The sequence below is a fragment of the Zeus faber genome, assembly GCF_960531495.2.
Source record: "Zeus faber genome assembly, chromosome: 6".
NCBI classification, from domain to species: domain Eukaryota; kingdom Metazoa; phylum Chordata; class Actinopteri; order Zeiformes; family Zeidae; genus Zeus; species Zeus faber.
In genome coordinates this window covers 2716599-2740967 of record NC_137201.1, presented here as the reverse complement: position 1 = coordinate 2740967, position 24369 = coordinate 2716599, and the positions used below count along the sequence as shown (strand labels likewise).

At 41.6% G+C, this 24369-nt stretch overlaps 1 protein-coding gene across 1 annotated transcript in view; it reads right to left on the bottom strand.

Moving 5' to 3' along the window:
- ntrk3a (neurotrophic tyrosine kinase, receptor, type 3a) overlaps nt 1-24369 on the bottom strand; it is a gene marked incomplete at both ends in the record, with an annotated part of 251997 nt that overhangs the window by 71018 nt on the left and 156610 nt on the right. The window contains one exon of the mRNA XM_080002340.1: nt 19948-20050. Coding sequence (XP_079858466.1) covers nt 19948-20050 — 103 coding nt within the window. The remainder of the gene's footprint in view (nt 1-19947; nt 20051-24369) is intronic.

Sequence of the window (24369 nt, the reverse complement as noted above, 5' to 3'; positions counted from 1 at the left end):
TATTATGGAAAGACTTGGAGCGGAGGGTACTTTTTGGTCCTGGTTTTATCTTTATTTTTTATTTTTTTACTTTCTATTGGTTTTCAAGATTTTATTCTATTTTAGTCTGACTTTTACAAGTTCTTAAAAATGTCAATTTTGTTTCAGGTTTTTCTTTTGAGAGAGCAATTTTGGTTTTGTTTAGAAAAATATTGCACTCTTAAATGAAGACAACCAGCAGATTATATAGAACAAAAAGAACTAGACTAGACTTGGAATCTTAAAATCCCGACGCAATGTGTCTGATCTTTATCCAGGAAGTACCCCTGTGTAATGGATTCAATCTGCACTGTTGGACACAGGCATTTCACTGTGAATCTAGGCTAAACATTTTCAAAAAATGATGTAAAGATCAACTTCCATTTAGCTTTAATGGAAAAATACTTTTTAAAGACCAAATCTTGTTTTTTATAAAGAAAATCATTTTAATTGAAAATAATGATAAAGCAGCATGCAGTCGTATAGAGTGTGAGACGATTGATGAACGTAATGCGGAACCAAATTCCACAAGCGCAAGTTACACCCGGAAGCCGTAAGCAACATGCTAAGCCCAGCTCAAGCGATTACCGTCTGACTGAGTCAGTCACACTATGACGAGTGCAAATGAGTCTGACACACAAGAGTTGGAAGATGCACCTGCTTCTTTTAAATTAGCCGTGTGGGAAAATATAGGGTTCCCAGTAAACTACGACAGCAATGGAGAGCGAGTGGTGGATCAGACGAAGACAGTGTGTCGGCTTGGTTCAACAGTTGTAGGGTACTGTATGTGTGTGGAAACAGATTAAAACACTCCTCCTAATACACAAGTTTTATTTGTTATTACTCTCCTGTATATTGACATTTAAACGTCTAGACCCCAAATATAAGACGACCCCACTTTTTCAGAGAAATAAAAAAAAAATCGTATATTCGTGTCGGTACAGGATTTATCTTCATCTTAATCTGTGTCTGTTTTGTTTCTTGTTGTGTGATTGTATTATTAAGAATGCATAAACCACATCACTTCCTGGGCAACAGGATTATTTCCCACCCCAAAAACAGTCTCCCTGTCTCAGAGTGGCGATAGTGGCGCCGCCCCTTGCGGTCGTTGGCACTCTGGTCGACTTTTTTACATTTTAGTATTTTTTTTCGTTTTTATCATAATGTCCGCCAAAAAAGCATCGGCAGTTACCTCTTACGGCCGCTATGCATCATGGATATAAAAACTTCCCTAAACGTACAACTTTGGGATTTTTTATCCATGGAAGCAGAGTGGCCAGCTGAAATTCTACGCAGGAAGACGCTTAACAACAACAACAAAAACCTCTGTCTGACGGAAACATGGTTGAACCCACTGGTGCCGGATGAAGCCATTCATCCAGCTGAGTCCTTCTCTGTGTTCCGCAGTGACAGATCGGGGGAGTCGGGGAAATCCAAAGGTGGAAGCTCGCCTAACCTGGAACAGCCGACAATCTTATGCCATCCATTCTATCTCCCCCGGGAATTCAGCACGGTCATCATTACAGCCATATATATCCCACCGCAAGCGGATACTGACACAGCACTGTCGGACCTGTATGATGTGTTGTGCAGATTTCAAAACAAACCTCCCGACACGGCTGTGGTGGTGACTGAGGACTTTAACAGGGCGAACCTTAAAAAAGTTCTGCCTAATTGTTACCAACACATCACGTGTGCCACCAGGGGAGATCGAACTTTGGACCATTGCTACACACCTTACAAGAACGGATACAAGACGGTCTCGCTCCCTGCTTTCGGGAAATCTGACCACGCCACGATCTCGCTGGTTCTAGTTTACAGGCCGAGAACTGGTGGTGACGAGGGAAGTGAAGCGGTGGTCGGACCAATCAGAGGATGCCCTTCAGGACGCACTCGCTGACGTAGACTGGGACATGTTCCAATCAAGTTCAAGTGACGTCAGTGAGTTTACAGACGTAGCAGTGAGTTATGTGGCTACGTTATCAGACAGCATCGTTCCCACGGTGAAAGTTAGAATATTTCCAAACCAGAAGCCGTGGGTGGATAAATCCATCCTTTGCGCTCTGAATGCTCGCACGGCCACTTACAACGACGGTTGTAAATATGGTATCGGAAATATGGACAATTACAAACCGGCGTCGTACAATCTGCGGAGGGCGGTGAAGGACGCTAAACGGAGGTACAGGGAGACTGTGGAGCTACAGATGGAGCGGGGGGACACAAGACGCTTGTGGGAGGGGCTGCTGACGATAACAAACTACAAGAGCAGCTCCTCCCCAGCCACGAGTGTGGACGCCTTCCTAGCCAACCAACTGAACTCCTTTTATGCGCGATTTGAGTCTGGCAACAGCACCGCTAGCTCGCTGGCTAATTGGAGTTACACCGCTGGGGATGAGCGCACACTCTCAGTGTCCGTGCACGAGGTCAGGAACGCTCTGATGCGGGTTAACACCAGGAAAGCTGCGGGCCCAGACGGCATATCTGGGCGAGTACTGAAGACCTGTGCTAACCAGCTAGCTCCGGTGTTCACTACAATATTCAACATCTCCCTGGCTGAATCAGTGGTCCCGTCCTGCTTCAAGAGGTCCACCGTCATTCCTGTCCCGAAGATCGCCTCTCCTGCCTGCCTGAATGACTACCGTCCGGTGGCCCTCACCTCGGTGGTCATGAAGTGTTTCGAGAGGCTGATTAAGGATTACATCTGCGCCTCCCTCCCCCGCACCTTGGACCAGTTGCAGTTCACGTACCGGCAGAACAGATCCACGGATGACGCGGTCTCCCAGGTACTGCACACAACGCTCACGCACCTGAATGGCCGGAAGGGGGCCTATGTGAGAATGCTGTTCATTGATTATAGTTCAGCCTTCAACACCATAGTCCCCACCAGACTGGCTGTCAAGCTGAAGGAGCTTGGACTGAATACTCCGCTGTCTGCCTGGATCCTGGACTTCCTCACAGCCCGGCCCCAGGTGGTTAGGGTGGGGAAGCACATGTCCAGCTCCCTCAATCTGAATACAGGATCCCCCCAGGGTTGCGTCCTCAGCCCCCTACTGTACTCCCTGTACACACATGACTGTGTGGCCAGGTCCAGCTCTAACACCATCATCAAGTTGCTGACGACACCGTTGTGGTGGGCCTGATCACTGACTGCGATGAGAAGGCCTACCGCGAGGAGGTGGCTGACCTGTCACTCTGGTGCCAGGACAACAGCCTCCACCTGAACGTCAGCAAAACTTAGGAGCTGATTGTGGACTTTAGGCGAGGATTACAATCGAGGACACACACACGCGCCCTTGGTGATTAATGGGACTTCTGTCAACAGGGTGAGCAGCTTCAAGTACCTGGGAGTCCACATCACAGAGGACTTAACATGGACTTTACAAACAGACACTCTGGTAAGAAAGGCAAGGCAGCGTGTTTACCATCTCAAGCAGCTGAGGAAATTCCGGGTCTCGGTGAGGATCCTCAAGTCCTTCCACTGTGGAGTGGTGGAGAGCATCCTGACAGGCAACATCACTGCCTGGTTTGGGAACTGTACTGCTCAGGACAGGCGGGCCCTGCAGAGGGTGGTGCGTTCAGCTGAACGTACCATTGGAACTACCCTCCCCTCCCTGCAGTACTAGTAGCAGAGCCCGCAGGATCATAAAGGATCCTCATCACCCCAACAACGGACTGTTTCAGCTGCTGCGGTCAGGCAAGCGCCTCCGCAGTCACACAGCGAGAACAGAGAGACTGAGACAGAGTTTTTTCCCGCAAGCCATAAGAACTGTCAACGCTGACCTCACCAGGGGTCCTCACTGAGCCACAGACATAGGCTCCACTACCTTACTGTACTGTATGTAGCATACTGTACCGCATACTGTGTCACCGTTCTGGGTTGTTTGGTGTTACCATATTGCTGCGCCGTACTGTTGTATACTGTGCTGTATTATCCCACAAACACTACCTCACTTTATCACATGCCACTTTAATGCACATATCTGTATATACATAATTGCCTATCTCATATACATAAGTCTATCCCATATACGTAAGCCTATTCCCTCTATCTATTCCATTTTATTTTATTTAATATTTATTATTAAGTATTCAACTTACTGTATTACGTTTTAGGAAAAAGTTAGTTGGTCTAGTAGAAAGAAATTTTCCTAGGACATATTGTGTGTAATTACCGGGTGCGTTGCATTACATTTAACTGCATATATGTATGAAAGTATGTATATGTATGTGACGAATAAACCTCTTGAATCTTGAATCTTGAATCAAAGTTTATTTTCCACAGTATATTCCCATCATCGGGCTTGAAAAGTTGACTCCAGCATCATTTTTTTTTAATTTGTGTGCTATTGCACTCCCTGCTGCAATACATCCGTTCCGGAGTCACAGTCATACATTTTGGACAAAGAACTATAACTATAACAAATTTTAGGGCCAAAAGTTCACAAGTTAAAGCTGTTGTTAAAAAAACATGTCATATGATTATCCATGCTGCCACACCCACTCACCGATACACAACACAAATTAGACAACTACAGCCTTTTGACAAAGTTTATCGAGCAAAACAGTTATCTGCATAGAAAAACCCTGCACCTCTAAAATGTGGTTGGAGTGGTCTCCATGTTACATTTCACCCTCACTTATTCAGACTACCAAGAAGTGATGAAAGGTTTGGCTCTCTTTGGAGATTCGGCTCTTCAGTAAAAAGATCAGTTACAATTTTCCGACGCTTCGTTCGTTGGTATAAACGAGTCAGAAGAATCTGACAGGAATCATTTAATTCTGTCCAAAAGATTTGCTTTGGTGGAATGCAACATTCACATTTTTTCACAATAATTCACTCCTCAGTAATTATATTTTCTTCTTTCTTGAGGCGTGACTTGCGAGTCATTTGAGTCATTGAAAAGATTTATTCACGAGGAAAAAATCATGGAGGAATCAAGAGTCTTGTATTACTACTAGCTCGCCCAGTGTTGGTGAGAATCTGTTTTGTTCATCACTTGCCATGGCCTTGGTGTTTGCTTCGATATCATGTCCAAATACTAAGTGCACTCCCACTATTTCCCATTTGGGTAAAAATTGAGGAGGGAAATCAGGAAGATACATGTTCTTGACGCAGAAAATTGTCTCTTCTTCCCAAACTCCGCTGTGTTCTCTAATTGTCTTTTGTTAAATCGTCCAAATCGGGAAGGGGGACAGGGGCTCAGCTTGCTGTGTTAGCCACTTTATTATTCTCGCACTCGTTCAGGGCTAGGGCCAGGAAATCCTCCCGCACACATGCCGCAGCATTCGTGGATACACGCCCCCTTATCTCAAAGAACTAATCACCAAGGAAGACACCCCCGTCTGCAAACTCTGTTCCAACACCAGTCACAAGCTCCAAGTACACAAATATTTACTATTTTTAAAAGACCTTTCACCATTTGTGTGTGTGTGTGTGTGTGTGTGTGTGTGTGTGTGTGTGTGTGTGTGTGTGTGTGTGTGTGTGTGTGTGTGTGTGTGTGTGTGTGTGTGTGTGTGTGTGTGTGTGTGTGTGTGTCTGGTGCGCAGGCGCACATGTGAATAAGTAAAGCAGGTCGCAAGACTGGTTTTCTTTTAATAAAACACCAGAGCAGATGGTGGCGCGATCTGGGACAGAGAGGCAGAGCGAGGGAGAACATAACAGAGAGGGAAATAGAAAGAAAGAGAGTATGTGTGTTTGAAACACACAGAGAGAAGTAGAGAGAGATGCTGATAGGGCCTGATTTTAGCCTTTTGTCCAGGCTCGTGCCAATGAGTGAGAGGGCAAATTGAGGGAATGAAAAAAAAAGCCTAAAATCTGAGTCCATCTTATTATAACAACATTCATAATGAGTTCTAAAATGTGTGAGTTGTTTCAACGGGATACGAGAAAGCTATCTTATTCATATGACATTGCAAGTCGTATAATTGCAAGTATATGTACAGTATATTTCAAAAGACATCAACAGTAGTATATACATATATGCAAATACTTTAAATATAAATACTTTAACCTGATCATAAAGATACCCTATGGCTTCTGTAGGTCATCAATACATTTGAAATCATTCGATTTTTGGGTAGGATGAGTTATGTGCGCATGTTATTTGGAAATATTTCATCCATGAAAAAGAAGGAATTAAACACAGCACTATCATTGTAAAAGTGCCTGTTATGACATCCTTTTAAACAATTGCAATGTTTTCATGGAATATCTAAAAATAAAGTGCCACATTGAATTATTGATCAATGTGATTTATTTCATTTGTAATAAGTAATGACTCATACAGGCCCAAATAGAACACAGGGTGCTTTGAATTCAAAACGCATTCAGATTCATGAAAGCGTGATCATTTTTGTGAAAAAATCAGGGGCGAGTCTAGTGGCTTTCACCTGGGTTCAAGGCATTGGGGATCATTTTAGGGATTTGCTTTCATGGCGATAACAAAAATGGGCTTTTCCGAAAGGAGGATAGGCGTGTGACAGAACACCGTTTCTGGATAAGAAACGCTATAAGCTGATGATGAATCATTGAGAGTACTAGGCCCGAGCCACCAGTTCAAATAATGCTTTATATGGAGTCGAGAGCAATAAACAATGTGTGTTCTCCACACCCCCCGACACTCACAAAAAAGCGGTAACATGGAACAAATTGTATATTTGCAATGCTGGAGTGAAAAATGAATCAATATTCCCTGTTTACATTGAAAAGAAATACAGCCTTCGAGACCTTCTGCTGCACAGACCTATGATTAAAGGCGCATTTGAAAGTGAATCATACTCTGCTGTAGGAGATTGTTTTGCTGTAATGCACAAAGCTTATGCAGTTTTCGACGAGGGCCAAACATAGCGCGGTGCTGACTGCAAGCTGAAGGTAAAACCAGAAATGTTTGGATTATCTATGCCCTCGGGGGTAGTAACTAGTTACTGCTTACACCTACTCAGCTGCATGTATCCAAAGTAACCTTTCAACAAATAACACCTCTCTGAGCCCCCCATCCGCTGTATTGGAAACAATACTTTGACATGAGTATATTTGTATGGTAGGTTCAACTTTAAAATACCCTCAAGGGGCTTGGAACCACTTGCCTAAACTCAAACATGACGGTCTCACCCTGGTAGAAGGATAGGTTCGCAATTTTTCAATCCAGGCCTTATTAAAGTGTTGGATTCCATTATTAATAACTCCCCCTGAAGCACCACCTTGCTGAATTGTTTGCCCCATTGGACTGCATTTAACTGCCTATATATCCTTTCATATTATATGTTCTTACCCTTACTCAACTTGTCTTTTGGAGAACTACTTTTAATCAAAATAAAGCAATTCATGTTGTTAACTTACTGTATATATATATATATATATATATATATAGGCATTTATATATTTTTTAAACATCTTGCATCGTCTTTTTATGTGTTTCATGTGTATTACCCTTCTTATGTCTGTGCTGTACAGCATTGATTGATGCAGCTGCTGAAAAACAGGCAAATCCATTACCTGCACATCTTAGACCCGCGACATCTTCCTCGTTACAAGATGCATCGTCGCTTAATGCATCACGTAAATTAAGGAAATCACACTTTCAGCAGCGAGAGTTATTTAGAGCTTATTTTGAACCTGTGAAATCACAACCTTCTTAGCTACACGGAGAGAAGGAGGAGATAAGAAAAAAAAACGCAGACAGCCAGGTGTATGGCACTGGTGTACAGTACCATGGTGGAATATTCCCTTCAAGTGGCGTGTCACAGATCCAACTCACCCGAGGCGGCGCCCCAGCTCACCTCCATCTCAAGTCCTGCCGTTTACCCCCTGGGGATCAACTGTGGCAGGGGCACATGGAAGTATCGGAGACGAGCAAGCAGCTTGTGCTTTACCTCATGGTTTCCTAACGGCACGCTGTCCGCCCGTGTCAATGTTGCTTTCTTCCTGTGCCTCTGACTGCTTTCTCTCCCTGTCTCTCTCTCATTCTATCCACCTTTGCCTCTGTCTTTTACCGCCACTGCCCACCCCGACCATCCCTCCGCAACCCCACCTGCCACGCCCCACTTCTCTATCTGCTTGACGGGGGCTGCGGTTAATGCTTGGCTGCACCGAGCTTAGAACGAGCTAAGTAGGCTGCTGCAGTGTCTACTTGGCATTATAGCTCAATATAAATGATGACTGGGTTCATCCAAGGCCATTTATTTCAAGAAGTTCTGCTGCCGCAGTTGAAGTCAGCCATCACGTACTTTTTAGCTTTTTATTTGTTTTTTATTTTTTAATTTCTATTATGGAAAGTCAATTAAGGCTTTGACATAGGAAAGACATATGATGAACTGTAAAAGCAGTTGTTTGGAGTGATGCCACAAAATAACTATTTCTGCTGCCACAAATGACAGTTCACACCGAGGTTCCTTAAAACGGATTTTTAAACTATGGGTGCTGACCCCGGGGGGGTCAAAAAAATAATAATTTTTCAAAAATAGAGAAAAAAATTCAGAAATTATTCTCCCAGTTAAATTATTCAGTAGATGCACAATGAATAACATCAGTAGGCTACATTTTCTGTAAGAGAGACCGAGTGAAAGAATAAGCGCGCGCCTGTGTGTGTGTCCCTGTTACCATAGCAACTCAGAGAAGAGGACACACTTTGCTGACACAAAAGCTGCTGACTTGCTGACTCGGTAGCATGCATGGGCATAAATGTTGATATGATAGAAATGTATACTGTATTATTTTAATTGACAAGGTTCAATGGGTCAAAATCTGGGATGGACCCGAACAAATCGGGACGTTTGGTCACCCATCGAGTGATATGGAAGATGATGGGGAGGAAAGTTATATAATGTTAAATATGTCAAAATCCTTAGCAGCACAAATAATAATTTTTACGGCACAAATCAGCACAAACGCAGCATGAATGGCAATCATTTTTTTCAAATTCTACTCACATGAGGTGCAAACTCCACAGAGGTTTGTACGTGTTAATTAACTATGCTGTTGTTAGATCTAACATTGCAAGTTGGAATGACGGGGGCGCCAGACCTTTTGACATTTTTTAGGGGTCACCAGCCAAAAAGTTTGAGAAGCACCTTTGAGGAGTGACCGTCCAATGACTGCTGTCAGAACCTTCAACATTGACAATCATCCTCGAAATAATGTGGTTCTTCATGGAACCAGACAGCCTTAGCACCGGTTACAAGTAGTTATTTTTCTGTCAGGCCATCATAGTTCTATGCAACTAGGCAGAAATACCTTTTGAGGAATCTACATGAATCCAAATGAATTAGGAAAAGAGTTGAAGGCGCCCTTCGGACCTCATTCCGAGGAAAGAGACCTCACGTGCATAAAACTCCACATTTTTGCAAGCAACTTCTGGTTACTAACATCACTTAAGAACAAAAACTTGAAGCTCAAAAGCCAAAAGCATAAAAAAAAATCACTCGAGGTATAACGTAGGTCCAAATCCTCTCATCTTCTGTTTGTTTGGGGGATTTTTTAAATATAGTTTCAGAAAATGGAAAAATAATTTCAAATATATTTTCCAATAAAAGTACAAGACCCCATCCCTCTATTTTTAATATTACCTTGAGGAAAAAAAATCAGAATTCAAATTATTCTTCAAGATATAATTGTCCATAATGAGTGCGTTAATGACGAGAGCGCTTGTAGCCTAGTCTTTTCCGAGGCTGTGTGATTACCTGCTCGTTTCACGCCATGCTAATGCCCCCTGCTAATGCTAACATTAGCTAGCAGCAACATCTAGTGACGCTACATAGAATCTACAATGGAAAAACGGAATAGGACATGTCCAATTTCACATTAATAACAGCAAATAGGTTAGGTTAGTTTTTGTGGGGCCATTCACTTGCTTTATTGTTGCAGTGTTGGCTACTTTATTGTGGATTATTTCTTAGCAGAAGCTAAGAAGCTTTGCAGTTGTCGAGAGCGCCACCGTACTAGGCATAGTGCATACAATCTTTTTAAATCAATATTCTGTCTCAATGTCTTTTTCAATTTAGTAAGCAGCCATGTAATAAGCGGGATCATGTGAAGCCAGCGGGTCATCATCCTAAATGAACCCGCGGCGTTCAGGTCAAGCATCACTTTTATGTAATGCACAGCCCGTCATCACAGCCAGGGCCACTCCTGACCCCCCTGGGGCCCTAAGCAAAATTCTGCTCAGGGGCTCTCTGACCTGACCCGTAAGCCATGTAAACTATTTGCCATTTTGCCACACAGTCATACCTGACACCCCAGTGCGCCCACTACAATCCTCCCTCCTTTAAAACAGTTAGCTCCATCTGTCACTCTAAGAATAAGTACACCTATACAGAACAGAATGAGGTATAAACAAACAATATTTATTTAATAGAATTCAGTTGCCAAAAAACCTGCATGGAATTACAACGTGATTTTTCTCCTATGAGGGGCGGAAGGGGGTAAGATAGGGCGAATTACACTACAGCACTGACATTATTGTGATGCTGAGAGCAGACAGTGTCAATCAATGCATTCTGGAAAAAAGTGACCATAAATGCAAAAAAAATAAGTCGCTTGTCAGATTTTTCTAACAAGCGACCATATTTTTTAAAACAAACCTAAATTAGATTTTTTCAAGCGAAAAAAAGAAGCCCAAAGTTGCATATTATAAGTGGACTTGGCAACTTTTCTTGAGCACCTCAAGAAAAGAGAGGTGGACAGGAGACAGTTCTCCCAATACCTGCTGCTGGCATGATTCCCCGTTCCCGCCTCTCAGCAGGTGCCTGAACGACCACTGCCAACCGGGTCCTGCAGCAGCGACGCAGTCATGGAACCATGGTGTAACGGAGTCCCACACAGTACCGTCGCCGCACTTGCCTGCTGGCGGGCCAGCGTGGCGTGCACCTGGTCTTTGCCACCCATGGTGACCCGCAGGGGGAAGCGTGGGTTTCGTCGACCTTCCGGCCTATGACACGGGGCTGCGGTGGACTCGGTCATTCCGGTGACATTCCCCCCACTCTGAATGAGAGGAAGAGTCTGTTTTTGCCTAAAACAGTCAGAAAACCACCCATGGTTGTTTCCTACCCAGTTGTGAAAGGGTATTCTTCCACTGATGGTCGGGGCTCTTTCCTCTATTTCTCTTTCTCTTGCGCTGTGATGTAGGTGGCTTCGGCATGGACTGTGCACCTGTGTACCTGTGCCTGTGTACCATAGCGTGGTCAACCCAGGGTAGACAGTGTTGCCAACCCGTGATGCTGCGGACCATGAAACGAGCACAACCATAACTTCCATCTGGGCTGACACAAGGGGGAGGCGGGGCCCTTGCATAGTGAGCGTATAGGGCCACCCGGCTCTGCATACAGATATATATATGTATTATGTATATATGGCATTGAATTAGTGAAATAATCAACACGGATCATATTAAGCTGCGTGCAAAATTTACCCGGGCATCTCTTACTCATTAAGGAGCAAAATAGCTGCTCAGTCACAAAAGCTTGTTTTAAAGTTGCAGATAGTCAGGCGAGACATTTTCACAAGACCCTTAAATTGAATTCACTCATCCCTCTTGGAGCGGCGTTTAGCCATAAATCACGGGACATGCGTGTTTAGTATTCAGTGGTCTCTATTAAGACTTTTGTTCTAACTTATCATTATGTGTACTTTCCCATTCAATTATTTGGCAGACATTTTCATTTGTCACTAGTAATGACAAATGAACTGTGATAGTACATCACAGTCATCATCATCATCATCACAGGCTTCTATAAGAACACCAAAAATTGGGGGGAAAAAAGGGGGAAAAAATTAAAAATTAGGCAAAAACTACAATAATTGACGGGTTTAAAATAAACAACCCAGGTTTTACAGAACAGTTCACAAGACATAGGACAAAATGACAAAAGGCCTCTTCAAATGTCAATTTTTGCGGAGAGTGGAGAGCATCAAAAGTCTGAGGTCTTTATAAAATTCTTTAATTGACATAAAGAAATCCCGAGAATAACCTATTTCTTTCTAAATAAGACAGGCAAAAGGGTATTTTCTCAAAGCTAAATGAGTAATTGTACATTGTCAAAAGAATCAGGTCCCCCACAGACCAAAGCTCTGAAACCCATAACAAATACAAAAAAGAAAGGGAAGAGAATGAATCATCCCAAGCCAACAAGGAGAAGAAATAGGGAAAGCGCATCTTTGAGGAAAGATATGGGGTTTGCCCGTACTTCCGTTTCTATGGACGTTACTGATGCCATGGAAGGGCTGCCCCTGAACAGAAGGCCACACAGCTCTGAGAAGAAGCGTTGAACAAAGACGAGACAGAAGCAGGAGCCCAGTGAACCCAGAACCAATAATGGAGGTGAGGGACATACGATGAGAAAGACAAAAGAAGTGGGGCAAACATCCCTTTGCCAAGAACGAATTGATGAGGTGGAGGAAAAGGTAGAAGACGGAAGCCATCCTGAACCCTCTATCAGTATATAGGAATGTGAAAAAATACTGAGGAAACTTAAAACCGCTGTTTCTCTGTTTCCTGCCAGTGATGGTGATTGATTAACGAGGCAGAAGAAACATACACATACACTACTCACAAAAAGTTAGGGATATTTGGCTTTCGGGTGAAATTTATGGAAAATATAAAAACTTCACACTACAGTGATATATTATGAAAGTACGGCATTTAAGTAGAAGCATGCAATAGTGATTTCCTCATCTCAAATATTTTTGATTTATTGAAACGAAAGCCAACGACAGTGGTGGGTTTACCACAACAAAAAATGTCAATGTCTCAAGAACTTGTCATGTGCCCATGAGCATCAATTACAGCTTGACAACGACGTCTCATGCTGTTCACAAGTCGACTTATTGTCTGCTGAGGCCTGGCCCCCCACTCTTCTTGAAGGGCGGCCCTCAGGTCATTGAGGTTCTGGGGTACAGAGTTACGAGCCTCTACAGGGCGACTCAGCTGATAGCATAGGTTTTCTATGGGATTCAGGTCTGGAGAAAGTGCAGGCCACTCCATTTGAGGCACCCCAGTCTCCAGCAGCCGTTCCCTAATGATGTGACCTCGATGAGCTGGAGCATTGTCGTCCATGAAGATGAACTTAGGCCTGTGTTGTTCATGCAGGGGCACAATGGCTGGATTAATGATGTTATTCAGGTAGTATGGCCTTGTCAATTCACAAAGTGTAGGGCAGTTCTGTATTGACTAGACACACCTGCCCACACTGTACCACCACCACCACCAAAGGCTCATCTGGTGACAACAGTGGCTGATGCATAGCGCGCTCCTTGACGTCTCCAACATCGTTGGAGGCCATCATTTCTGCTCAACGTGAATTGACTTTCATCAGAGAACAGCACTGAGGCCACTGGTCCCTCGTCCAGCGTAAATGCTCCCTGGCCCCTGCAAGACGATGATGCCTGTGCCTGGTGGCGTGGTCAGGTAGCCTTGCAGGTTGTCTAGCACGCAGACCACGCTGATGTAAACGGTTTCGAATGGTCTGACATGACATTTGGATGCCTCTCACCTCCCTTAAATCTGCCTGGAGTTGAGTGGCATTCATCATCCGGTTACGCAGGGCACTGTTCACAATGAAGCGCTCATCAGTGTGGGATGTGGCCAAAGGACGTCCACTTCTATGTCTTTCTGTGACTCTTCCAGTCTCTGTATCTCTGTTGCAACCTGCTGATGACACTCTGTGACACTCTAAGCTCAGTGGCCACTTCCCTCTGAGAACATCCTGTTTGAAGCCTCGCAATGGCGAGGTACTGTCGATCAATTGTTAGGTGTCGTCTTGGTCTCATGATGTCAAAATGTGAACAGCATGATGAAGATGACTGTTTAAATACCAATTCTAATTGAACCAGGAAATGTATTGGTCGATTCATGGATCAAACACCTGTTGTGAATTTTGACATTCAGCTCCTTGTTAGAGAACAGCAAGTTGTGCAAAAAGTACTGAAACATTGAACAGTTGGACATGTGCATTCAAAACTTTAGAGAATGTCAAAATAAGTTCACCTGTAAAGGTTATAGTGCATTTTATCTTCATCCTGAAATTTCACCCGAAAGCTGAATATCCCTAACTTTTTGTGAATAGTATATAAAAAGACTTAACAGCAATATTTAATAAAGATATTTTTATCTAATCACAAATAATTATAAATGTAACTCTAATCAAAGGGTGAGAAAATGCCTGCTTGTTTGTATAAACCATACCTGTCAACATTTGAGGTTGGGTTTTGAAAATAAGGGACATTTTCCATCCCAATAGCACACTGTTGGTGGGGTTTCATTCAATTACAAAAAATACAATTACAATAAAATCCCACTGTTATTACTGGTTTTGTTTCAAGAAATGGGGATTGTGCAGCATTCAACAGAGCGGAGATCAAGGAGATGGGCGGCATGGATGTTCTTTAGAAAGGTTATAAATATAGGATATTTACAGGAAAATAAACAACCAGGGGGACATTGGGAAAGAAGGATAAAATACAGGAGAATCCCAGGAGAAACGGGAGGTTTGACAGCCCTGGTATAAACTCCGTGCTCCAGAACTATGCCCTTCTAAGACAGCAGTTCTGGGAGGGAAAAGGGGAAATACGGATGAAAAACAACAGGCAATGGTACGTACTCAGAGTACCTAAAAACGACTGCAGATTTGATAAACAGAGAAACTGTAAAATGCATAAAAATGTGATTTATCGCGTTACCATATTAAGACATGTATGAGATCATGTGGTATTAGGAGATGTGTTGGAAGACTTTGTATGGCCAAAACTTAATATCATAGTGGAAGGAGAGAGAGATGGCAAGAAAGGCAAATATTTAGGGTAGTAAAGCCAGCCAGCAGGCTGCCAAAGTCACAATCTCAGCTTCATTGCCTTTCCCGGCAGTTTGATAAACAAGCTTCGGGAGTTATGGTCAGCAAACTGTCGATGTGGATGAATATACACAAAAAAGTACAGCACACACGGATAAAAAAATATCCCCACCACGTCAAGTGAACACAAATAATAAAGTAAAAGACAAGCGGCAACAGAAAAGACACAACCCAGACCCAGAGAGACGGAGAGACGGAGAGACGGAGAGACGGACAGACGGACGCCTCCAGGCACTCTCGGTAAATTAAAACACTTCTGGATCTAAAAAGAAGATTGCGCTCAAGATAAAAAATGAACAACTTCTGAGGAGGAAAACAGAAATGCAATTTCCTCCTTAAGTGAAAATAGAAATTAAAAAAACAAAATAAAGCACAGTGTAAGAAGGGCAGGATCTAGGTTTAAGGCAATAATTTGCCGTTTTAAAAGCCTCCGTTTCAGGAAAGGCCGAGCCTCGATATCAGCATATGCATCTTTCTGTGTACGCCTTAAGTCAAATGTCTGTGGCATGATGGTGCATTTATATGTGTGTGTGTGTGTGTGTGTGTGTGTGTGTGTGTGTGTGTATGGGTGTGCGCGTGTGCTTGTGCGTGTGCTGTGTATGTGTGTGTGTGCATGCGTGCCTAGTGCGTGCGTGGTGCGTGCGTGCCTAGCAGTCATGAAAGTGGACAGACTCGAGACAGGCGAGCATTTAATGAACAGATGGATGCACTTAACAGATGGTCGAAAGGGTGTTTGGGTGCTTGCGCCCTTAAGACATGGAATCCGTCTGTGCGTATGTGCGTGACTTTATTATTCCGGCACCAGGCCCTTGTCGCAGTGACATGGTGGCCTACAGGAGGCAAGAAGCGCCAGAGCGTATTTCATCAGGGGTGTAGAGCAGTCTGAGCCTTGGAGATTATTTCTCTTTCGTGTGGCAAAACAAACCAGAGTGGAGCGGCTGTCGCGGTCGGGATCGAGGGTAAAGTTCCCGGGATCTGGAAATAGTGGGTGTGGATGTGTGGGTGGAATGTGCATCACCTCGTTTCCAATTATTCAGATATGATACTACAGGCTTTGAAAGTATATAATATACTTCATCCATGGCAGTGGAAATTAAGTTTGTTCCATTCCTAGAACCAGGTCGTTCAGCGAATTGGTCGATAAGCGAGGACCCGTTATTTCATGGTAAGGGGGCGTGGCCATATCCAACGGTAGATGCGCAATGAGATGCTTGATGCTGAGACGCCACCCACACAGTATTGTACGCAGCATACAATACCGACTGAGAGCTGGTCGTAAGTCCAAACGGTCGTTAAGCAGGTAGGTTGTTAAGTGAGGAGTACCTGTAGTGGCGATTAATATGATTTTCAAAAATAATTTTTGAATGCAAATTTCAAAAACATATGCTTTTCACAGACACACTTGTGCATATGCATTTGGAACGTAGAAGGATACAGAGGTAAAGTGAGAAATGTATGTGTCTGACTTCACAGCGGTGTGAAATTACCCAGGAGCCAACAGTATGGAACACGGAGCGTTCAAAAAAGAGACTTGTAAAAAAAAGAACAAAGTAAAAAATTAATATTTGCCGAAATTGAAGGCGTGAGCAGAGAAATGAATATAAAAGTTCCCAGGGCAGGAGGGAAAAGCATAAAAAGTAATAATATAAAATGGGCTGCAGAAAACTTTGCTGCAGCAACGCTTCTGTCCGTTCCAGTCTGTCTTCCTTCCCTCCTTCCTTCCTTCCTTCCTTGCTTCATTCCTTCATTCCTTTCCGTCTTTCTTTCCTCTCTCGCCCACCTCTCTCCTTACCCCTCTTGCCCACTCTCTCCACCTCCTCAGGTCATCTGCATCCTAAATTCCCTCCCCATAAAAAAAATCTGCACTTGATGATACTGAGCTAATCTGCTTTTAATTAGCTGGCGGTAAGAGAGAGACAGAGACAGAGAGAGAGGGGGACAAAGAGGGAGGGAAAGAGACTGGGGCAAAAAATAAAGCAGTATATGAGATCATAGGCGAGAGAGAGAGAGAGAGAGAGAGAGGAAGGGTTGACTCAAAGGGAGCGGAGGGAACTTTTGCCGGAGGGTAGAGAGTGTGCAAAGAGAAGGAAGAGTGGGAGAAAAAGTGTGGGTAGAGGATAAGAAAAAGAAATACAGGGGAAGGGAGAGAGTTGGTAAATGACAGAGCGAGAGAGAGAGGGAGAGGGTGAGGCGGCCCCTCCACGGGAAAGGAAATGAAATTGAGAAAGTCAATGAAGTTGGCGGGAGGCCAAGTCTTGCAAGCTACACACAAACATGCATGCTTATGCAAGCATGCACGCACACACACAACATGCAGCTCTGTTACAACTTGCAGTGTGTGTGTTTGTGTGTCTGTGTGTATTACGAAGGGGTCTCAAGGACTTCAACAGTTAATCATAACAATCATTCATCAAGATATTGAGGAAAATGGCGGATTCCATCATGAGTTTCATACAGGCTAGAGGTAGAGAAGAAGGAGAAAGAGGTGATGTAGCTGTAGTGTGGAGGTGGAGTAGAGTAGAGGAGATCTAGAGAAGATGCAGACTATAGGAAGGTAGAGTAGAGGAAGATCAAAGGTAGAAAAAAGGCAGGGTAGAGCAGAGGAAGAGTAGTGAAAGAACAGAGGTGGTGTCCTCACTAAGACCAAGAAAGTAGATCAGTGGATTCAGCTGGCTTTCTGTCGTCAAAGAATTGATTTCATAATACTACTGTTGGTTTATAAGGGACAGAATTTCGGAACTTCTGCAACGTTATGAACCATCCAGACCTCTCAGGTCGTGTGGGACAGGGTTGCTTTCTGTCCCCAGAGTCTATCTCGAGTCAACTAAACCTGGAGAAGCAGCGTTCAGTTTTTATGCACCACATATCTGGACCAAACTCCCAGAAAACTGCAGGTCTGCTGCAACTCTCTTTTAAATCAAGGCTGAAGACTTATACATTTGCTGCTTGGTTTTACGAAACCAAATATACATTTCTTGCACGGCACTCCCACTTTTACTTGATTGTATGCATTCTATATCTTAACTTTATAACGTGTTCTTCTCCCTGTGTTTCAGTTCCATGTGTGCATTTAATTTTTTTTTACTTTACGCATTCTCTTGGCACTTTGTCTTAATGCTTTTTAGGTTTTATGTTAAGCATTTTGAATTGCCTTGTTGAAATGTGCTATACAAATAAACTTGCCTTGCCCTGCCGTGACGTAGAGTAGAGGGAGGTAGAGCATAGGTAGAGTACAGTGGAGTAGAGGTATAGCAGAGGGAGGTAGACAAGCGAGTAGAGTAGAAGGTAGAGCAGATGTAGTGGTAGATTAGAGGTGGAGTAGATGAAGGTAGATGAGAGGTAGAGCACAGGAAGAGTACAGTGGAGTCGAGGTAAAGTACAGCGAGGTAGAGTAGAAGGTAGAGTAGTGGGAGAGTAGATGTAGAGGTAGAGTCGGAATAGAGTCGAGGGAGGTCGAGTAAAGGTAGAGGAGAAGGAGGTAGAGGAGGAGGTGACAGAGGCAGAGTAGTGGTTGCTGGTGGAAGGCCCTCCTTCGGAAGGCAACCTTATTTACAACAATGATGTTGCATCATTGCCACTTTGGAAGGAGGATGATCACAAAAAGCGGAAAAAACATACAAATAAACAGCGAGGCAAATTGAGGGTTGCGGGTTAACGACAACACTGCATTGAATATTTTACCAGAATCTTGCCCCACCAATGCATTATGGGATACACTTGTGAGCACAGTGGGCAGTGCTTGCCTTGAACGATAGTTCATTTGATGCAATATGTCAACCTGGTACTTCAACCGAGGTGAACTTTAACTGGTGAGAAATTTTGAATTATTATTATTTCAGGGCAGTGAAATTTCATTTCGCTGCCAGACTCTCACACTCTAGTTAGTGAAGGAGTGGAAAGTTGTAAAATTATTCTCCGTCCGGAGGGCTGCGGTCAATGTTGTGTACTTCACAAAAAACTTGGACGCCAAAAGTTTTAATTTGAACAAACGAACAAATTGTTGTTCAGTGAAAATCAGTGTCCAATCTAAAATGGCGGGTAAGGACCCGAGTCTCAATTACTGATAACGCCACGGAAACTCACATGGCCAGTAAGAGCTTTTGTCAAAATAGAATACGTCATAGCTCTCGTTTCTTTTCCAAGAAAAATTTGGCTCTTTGGAACGGGTTCGCGTTTGATATAAAATATATCATTATCCATCTACTCTGTAATGCTTTCATAATACTTACATGAAAGCACCACTGCAAATTTGAAAAGTTCCGTTAGCCGAGGCTACCCTATTCCCGTTCTTTGAAAGTCTTTTGAAAATCGAATTAAAGATGTAAACAGATTTTTCGCTATATCACAGCGGTCAAGATTGCAGACATTTTCAAAATAAATAGTTTGAAATCCCAAAATAACTAGCTCTTCAGCTTCAATTGTTCAATTTCAGCTACTTAGGGCTTAACTTCAATGTTGTGGGAGCCCGCAAATAGGAAATGAAAATTCTGTCTACCGTCACTGCAGACTGAACCTTCCGTCAACCTTTACGGCATCTGCCGCTGATAAGAAGAGAATGTGTGCGGGTACCCATCATGAATGCACCATTATTATTTTTGTAATATGCAAAATAACGACAAAAATAAAATGGGAGGTAGCTCATTACACCTTAGTCTTGCTAGACCATACAAGTGATGGATGCAAAGAACAAATTTGCACTAGAAATATTTTAAAAATCAGAACATCTTGAAAGTAAACAATGGATCTTTTTTGTTGCTCTCTCGAGATCAATTGAGAGAGGTATGGAATTGTGTGTATGAGATTTTTCAGCTTTGAGAAAATTGTTATTTAACTCCCTTACTCGGGGGGGGGGGGTTGGAGTTGAAATAGCCAATTCTGTCTTCAAGCGAAAGAGGCCAGACTTCTTATTTTACTGGTTTTGTGCACCGTTTTATATGCCTTTAAGACCATTTCTTATCATTTTGCTTGAAGTCTTTTCTTTTATTCACTAAATCGTTGTAAACATCAATTTTCTTTGTTTTTGGCGCTGAATGTGCCACAGCAATTCAGAGACAAACAGAAAGGGTAAAAATAATTTCAGAACCCTACCTTTCATGCCAAACTTGGAGCGTCGGCCGTATTTATTGATGAGTATGAACAAGACAATCAGCATGACACACGCAAAACCCGCTAGTCCGACTGCGATGGAGACCTGCAAAGGAGAGGAGGAGAGAGGAAGATATTGCAAATAAAAAATGTTAATGGTAAATGACAAATAAGGATTTTAAAGAGGAGTAAAAAATATATTGAGATCCATGTATTAATAGTTTTTGATTTTGTAAAAAATATATATTTTGTCTATTCAGGTATATCTCTCAAGTTGAAAGACTTAATTCATTTTACATGTGCCTTCATACAGTATGTAATGTATTTTAATAATAACTGATTTGGACACACACAAAATGTCATTGACTCTAGAACAGGTGAGTGATTTTCTTTAACACATAAAAATAAAATACATGAATTGGATCAATTGACCGATCTAGAATTCTGTGTATATTAATAAGTTTGCATTGAAGAAAAAAAAGAAAACAGAAAAATAGTAATAATTAGTAATAATTTCAAAGTCAAATAAGTATATTTTCCATTCCAAAAGAAAAAATTAATGGTTCTAAGAACAAAGATTTAAATCCCAAATTCTTTACTCGCCGCAATAGTTCTGAATTCTGATCTATTTTTTGCAGTTTAAACAATGCAATCATGAGGCTCACTGGCTGACTGACTGACTGACTGCTAACACTGCCTCACAGGTACCCCCCCACACACACTTATGCAAGGAAACAGTTAAAAACGATACTCAGAAACACACACACGCACACACACACACACACACACACACACACACACACACACACACACACAAACTCATGCTCCGTTAAAACCTTCATCAGAACGTTGATCTTTTCCCAGTCAATTACAGAGGAAAAGATTAACTCAATTACATTTCGTACCAACACTCATTCTTTGGCCAGCCACTGAGGGAATACAGGCTGATAGAAGGAAACATTTCACAGAGAACAGAATGTGAGAAAAGGGCTGGATTATATTATAACATTTCAGCTTTCCCCAATTGTGATTTTGTCCTTTTTTTCTTATTTTCCCTCTGCAGCTACGACACAACCTTAGAGGACCTTCTCTGATTGTTACACGGGTAGATGTAATCCACTGAAATTAACACATTTTACAAAAGTCGGGGCCGAACAGACAGTAAACGCACCCCTGCTAATCACCCACCGTGTCACCCCACATTATCTCACACATATACACATACACATATACACATATATATGTTTGTATATATTTGAGCTGTCAAACAATAAAAACAATTATTAGTGGTCCAGCAATTACTCAAATTTGAACCCCAAATTATTATCCTCTTTAAAAACACTGTGGTTGGATAATTGAGAAGAGAAACATAAAATAATACCAAAGTAATATATAAATAACTAAAGCTTTCCAGGAGAATTGGCTGCAGGTTGCAGCTGCTTACTCTGTCATTTAAACATAGAAAGAAGTAAATCTGGTGTGCTTGGGTTAAACTCGTAACATGCATTAAGGGCCAAAATAAATAACGCCATTAAAAACGTACTGGATGAACACATTATTAACACGTTAACTTTGACAGCCCTAATATACAGCATATCAGGCACGCGCAGAGGGGGTAGCAGAGCTTGCCCAAGCACCAGCCCCTTTGCCCCTTGATGTCCATGGTGCCTTTTTTATCAGGTGCCAGTTTTTTGGGGGGTTTTTTTTGCGTGAATGGGTTAATTCATTTTTTTTCCTTCAACATTTTAATATTAATTGCCAACTTTGAGAAAGAAAAGTACAATAATATAAGTCCAAATAATAGCCCTATTTGAGTGGATTTAGTGGGGACATTATTTTTTATAATCACGGCAGGAGAATAATGTCGCAACTGTATTGTTTTAATGAGTCGCATATTCCAGAATAAATTACTTTATTTAGCCGTTAGGAATTAGGAGAAGGAAAAATCCGGATGACCTTGTCGCAGGTTTATTTTCTGGTCTAGATATGAATATTCATGAGGTATGCATTCTGAATGAGTCCTCATTGGTCAAGTCCAAATGAGTCCTCATTCATGGAATTGGTTGGAGGAAGACACATCACGACTGTAGCGCAAAAGAAATTGGTGGACATAATAGGTAAGTAAACTATAAATACTGTACATATATATATATATATATATATATATATATATATATATATATATATATATATATACAGTATATATAGCTATTGCTATAAGTTATACATTGGATGTATTGATACTTTATGTTTAAACATAGAAAATTATTTGGTCGAAAACCTCAATATAGATCATTTAAGGCAATTTTTGTCCAAAGCAACTTATAATAAGTACATGTCACATTATCAAACCAATTGTATATCAGAGTCACAACTAAACTTCTCTCGGAACAAACAGCATTAATAGCAAAGAGTTCAGAGTTTTAATTTTTACTTTTTCTCACAGGAAAGTACATTAGAAAGTAAAGGGGAAAGAGATCCCCACGAGGTAGACAAATCCAGGTGTAGTTTGAAGAGATCGGTCTCCACATTTTTATATTTAAAAAAAAAAAAAGAAAGAAAGTGCAATCCCTGATGTGCAATGTGTCAACATATGTGCAATACACTTAGTACTATCTGGTTCCTATTTATGGTGATTTTAATGTATGTTTCTATATATTTTATATTGTTTATAGTGTGTACTTGATATGCTCTTTATTTTCTGCTGGAAAGGTGTAAATTTCCCTGTTGTGGGACTAATAAAGGTTTATACACATATTTGAGAAGCAACCATTTGTCATGAGGAAATTATAGATATCTTGAATATTTTAGATATTATACAGGTTGATTCATTAATTAGAACAGTCTATGGCGTCATAAAATTGCATTTATTTACTGCAATGAAGACTTAAAGAAAGCATTTAACTCCAGGTAATCCTCACTTAACCACGAGTTCCGTTCCTAGGACCAGGTCGATAAGCGAATTGGTCGATAAGCGAGGACCCGTGTTATTTCACGGTAAGGGGGCATGGCGATTACACATGCTAGTATAGTGAATACTGACAGACTGCGGGAACGAGACAGAGAACAGTGATGAGATGAGATGTATATAGTGTATACAGTGTATGTAGCATATAAAGGGTGATGAGATGACATGCTTGACGTTGAGATGCCGCGCACACAGCGCGCACACCGTGGTATCGTACGCAGCGCACAACACGGACTGGAGAGCTGGTTGTTAGTCTGAACAGTCGTTAAACAGGTAGGTCGTTAGGTGAGGAATACCTGTATATGACTATAAAATCAATATGACTATAAAATCCCAGACAATAAATATATTGCCAATATATTGCAAATCAAGCATTAATACAAACCATAAACCATTCAAAATATTCAATACAATCAAAACCAAGATCAGCTATTTTCAATATAAATAGTGAAAATATAGGATTTGAGGTCATGTGTGTCACGTTTGCATTTATTTTAACACACTGTAAAAGAAAATATAACTACACTTTTGCTCTCCTGTGGGTGTTAGACATTGACAGAGACAAAGAAAGAGAGAGAAAAAGACTCTGCTGTAAATCCTTAAAAAAGTTTCTCTATCTACTGTGTCTCTACGCTGATCAGGAAAAGTGGGGTGGAAAAAGTTTTACAGTGTATTGAAAATAATCCCAAAATGGGCTGAAATGCTTCCCCTCTAACTACAAATTTGTTCCATATGTGATCTCTTAAATTTTTTTTTCAATATTTATATTGACTTGCTCATGTTTCTGATGTTTTGATTTAAAAAAAAAAGTTAAAATTAGACACTGTACATTAATAATATTAAAAATTTTCAAATTTTGCTTTCATGTGAGTGACATACTGTTATGAAAAAAAAACAGCTGTATGACAACTCAATGTAAAAAAAAAATGCATATATATTTTTATTCTTAACAATTTTATTTTTAACAATATGTGTCAGAAGCTCTCCGGACACTTAAACAGTAAACGTGCCCTTGGGCTGCCAGGTTTCAAAAGCTCACTCGGTAAACAAATCTTAAATCTGCAAACCTGAAACGCTCATTCAAAAGCATGATCCAGTGCTCGCTGTGCATCAGCTCATCACACTGAACTAAAGCTTGTGCTGTTCTCAGGATACTTTTGTGTAATCAGGTGGAGTTTCTCCACAAAACACTGGCGAGCTACATGTAGACACAGGAGATCAAATGGGGTCTGTGGCCTATATACTGTATGTTTGTCTGTCTGTATGTATGTAAAAATATAAGAATAAAAAATCTAAAATAAAGAAATAGAAAATAGAAAAATAGAAGGCCCTATGTTTAATAGAATATCAAACAAAACAAACAAAATCAAACAAATTGTTATTCAACAAAAAAGCTAGAATTGTTGTTCAAAGTAACTTATGCCAGACTTTGCAATTCACACATTTAGCGTATGTTT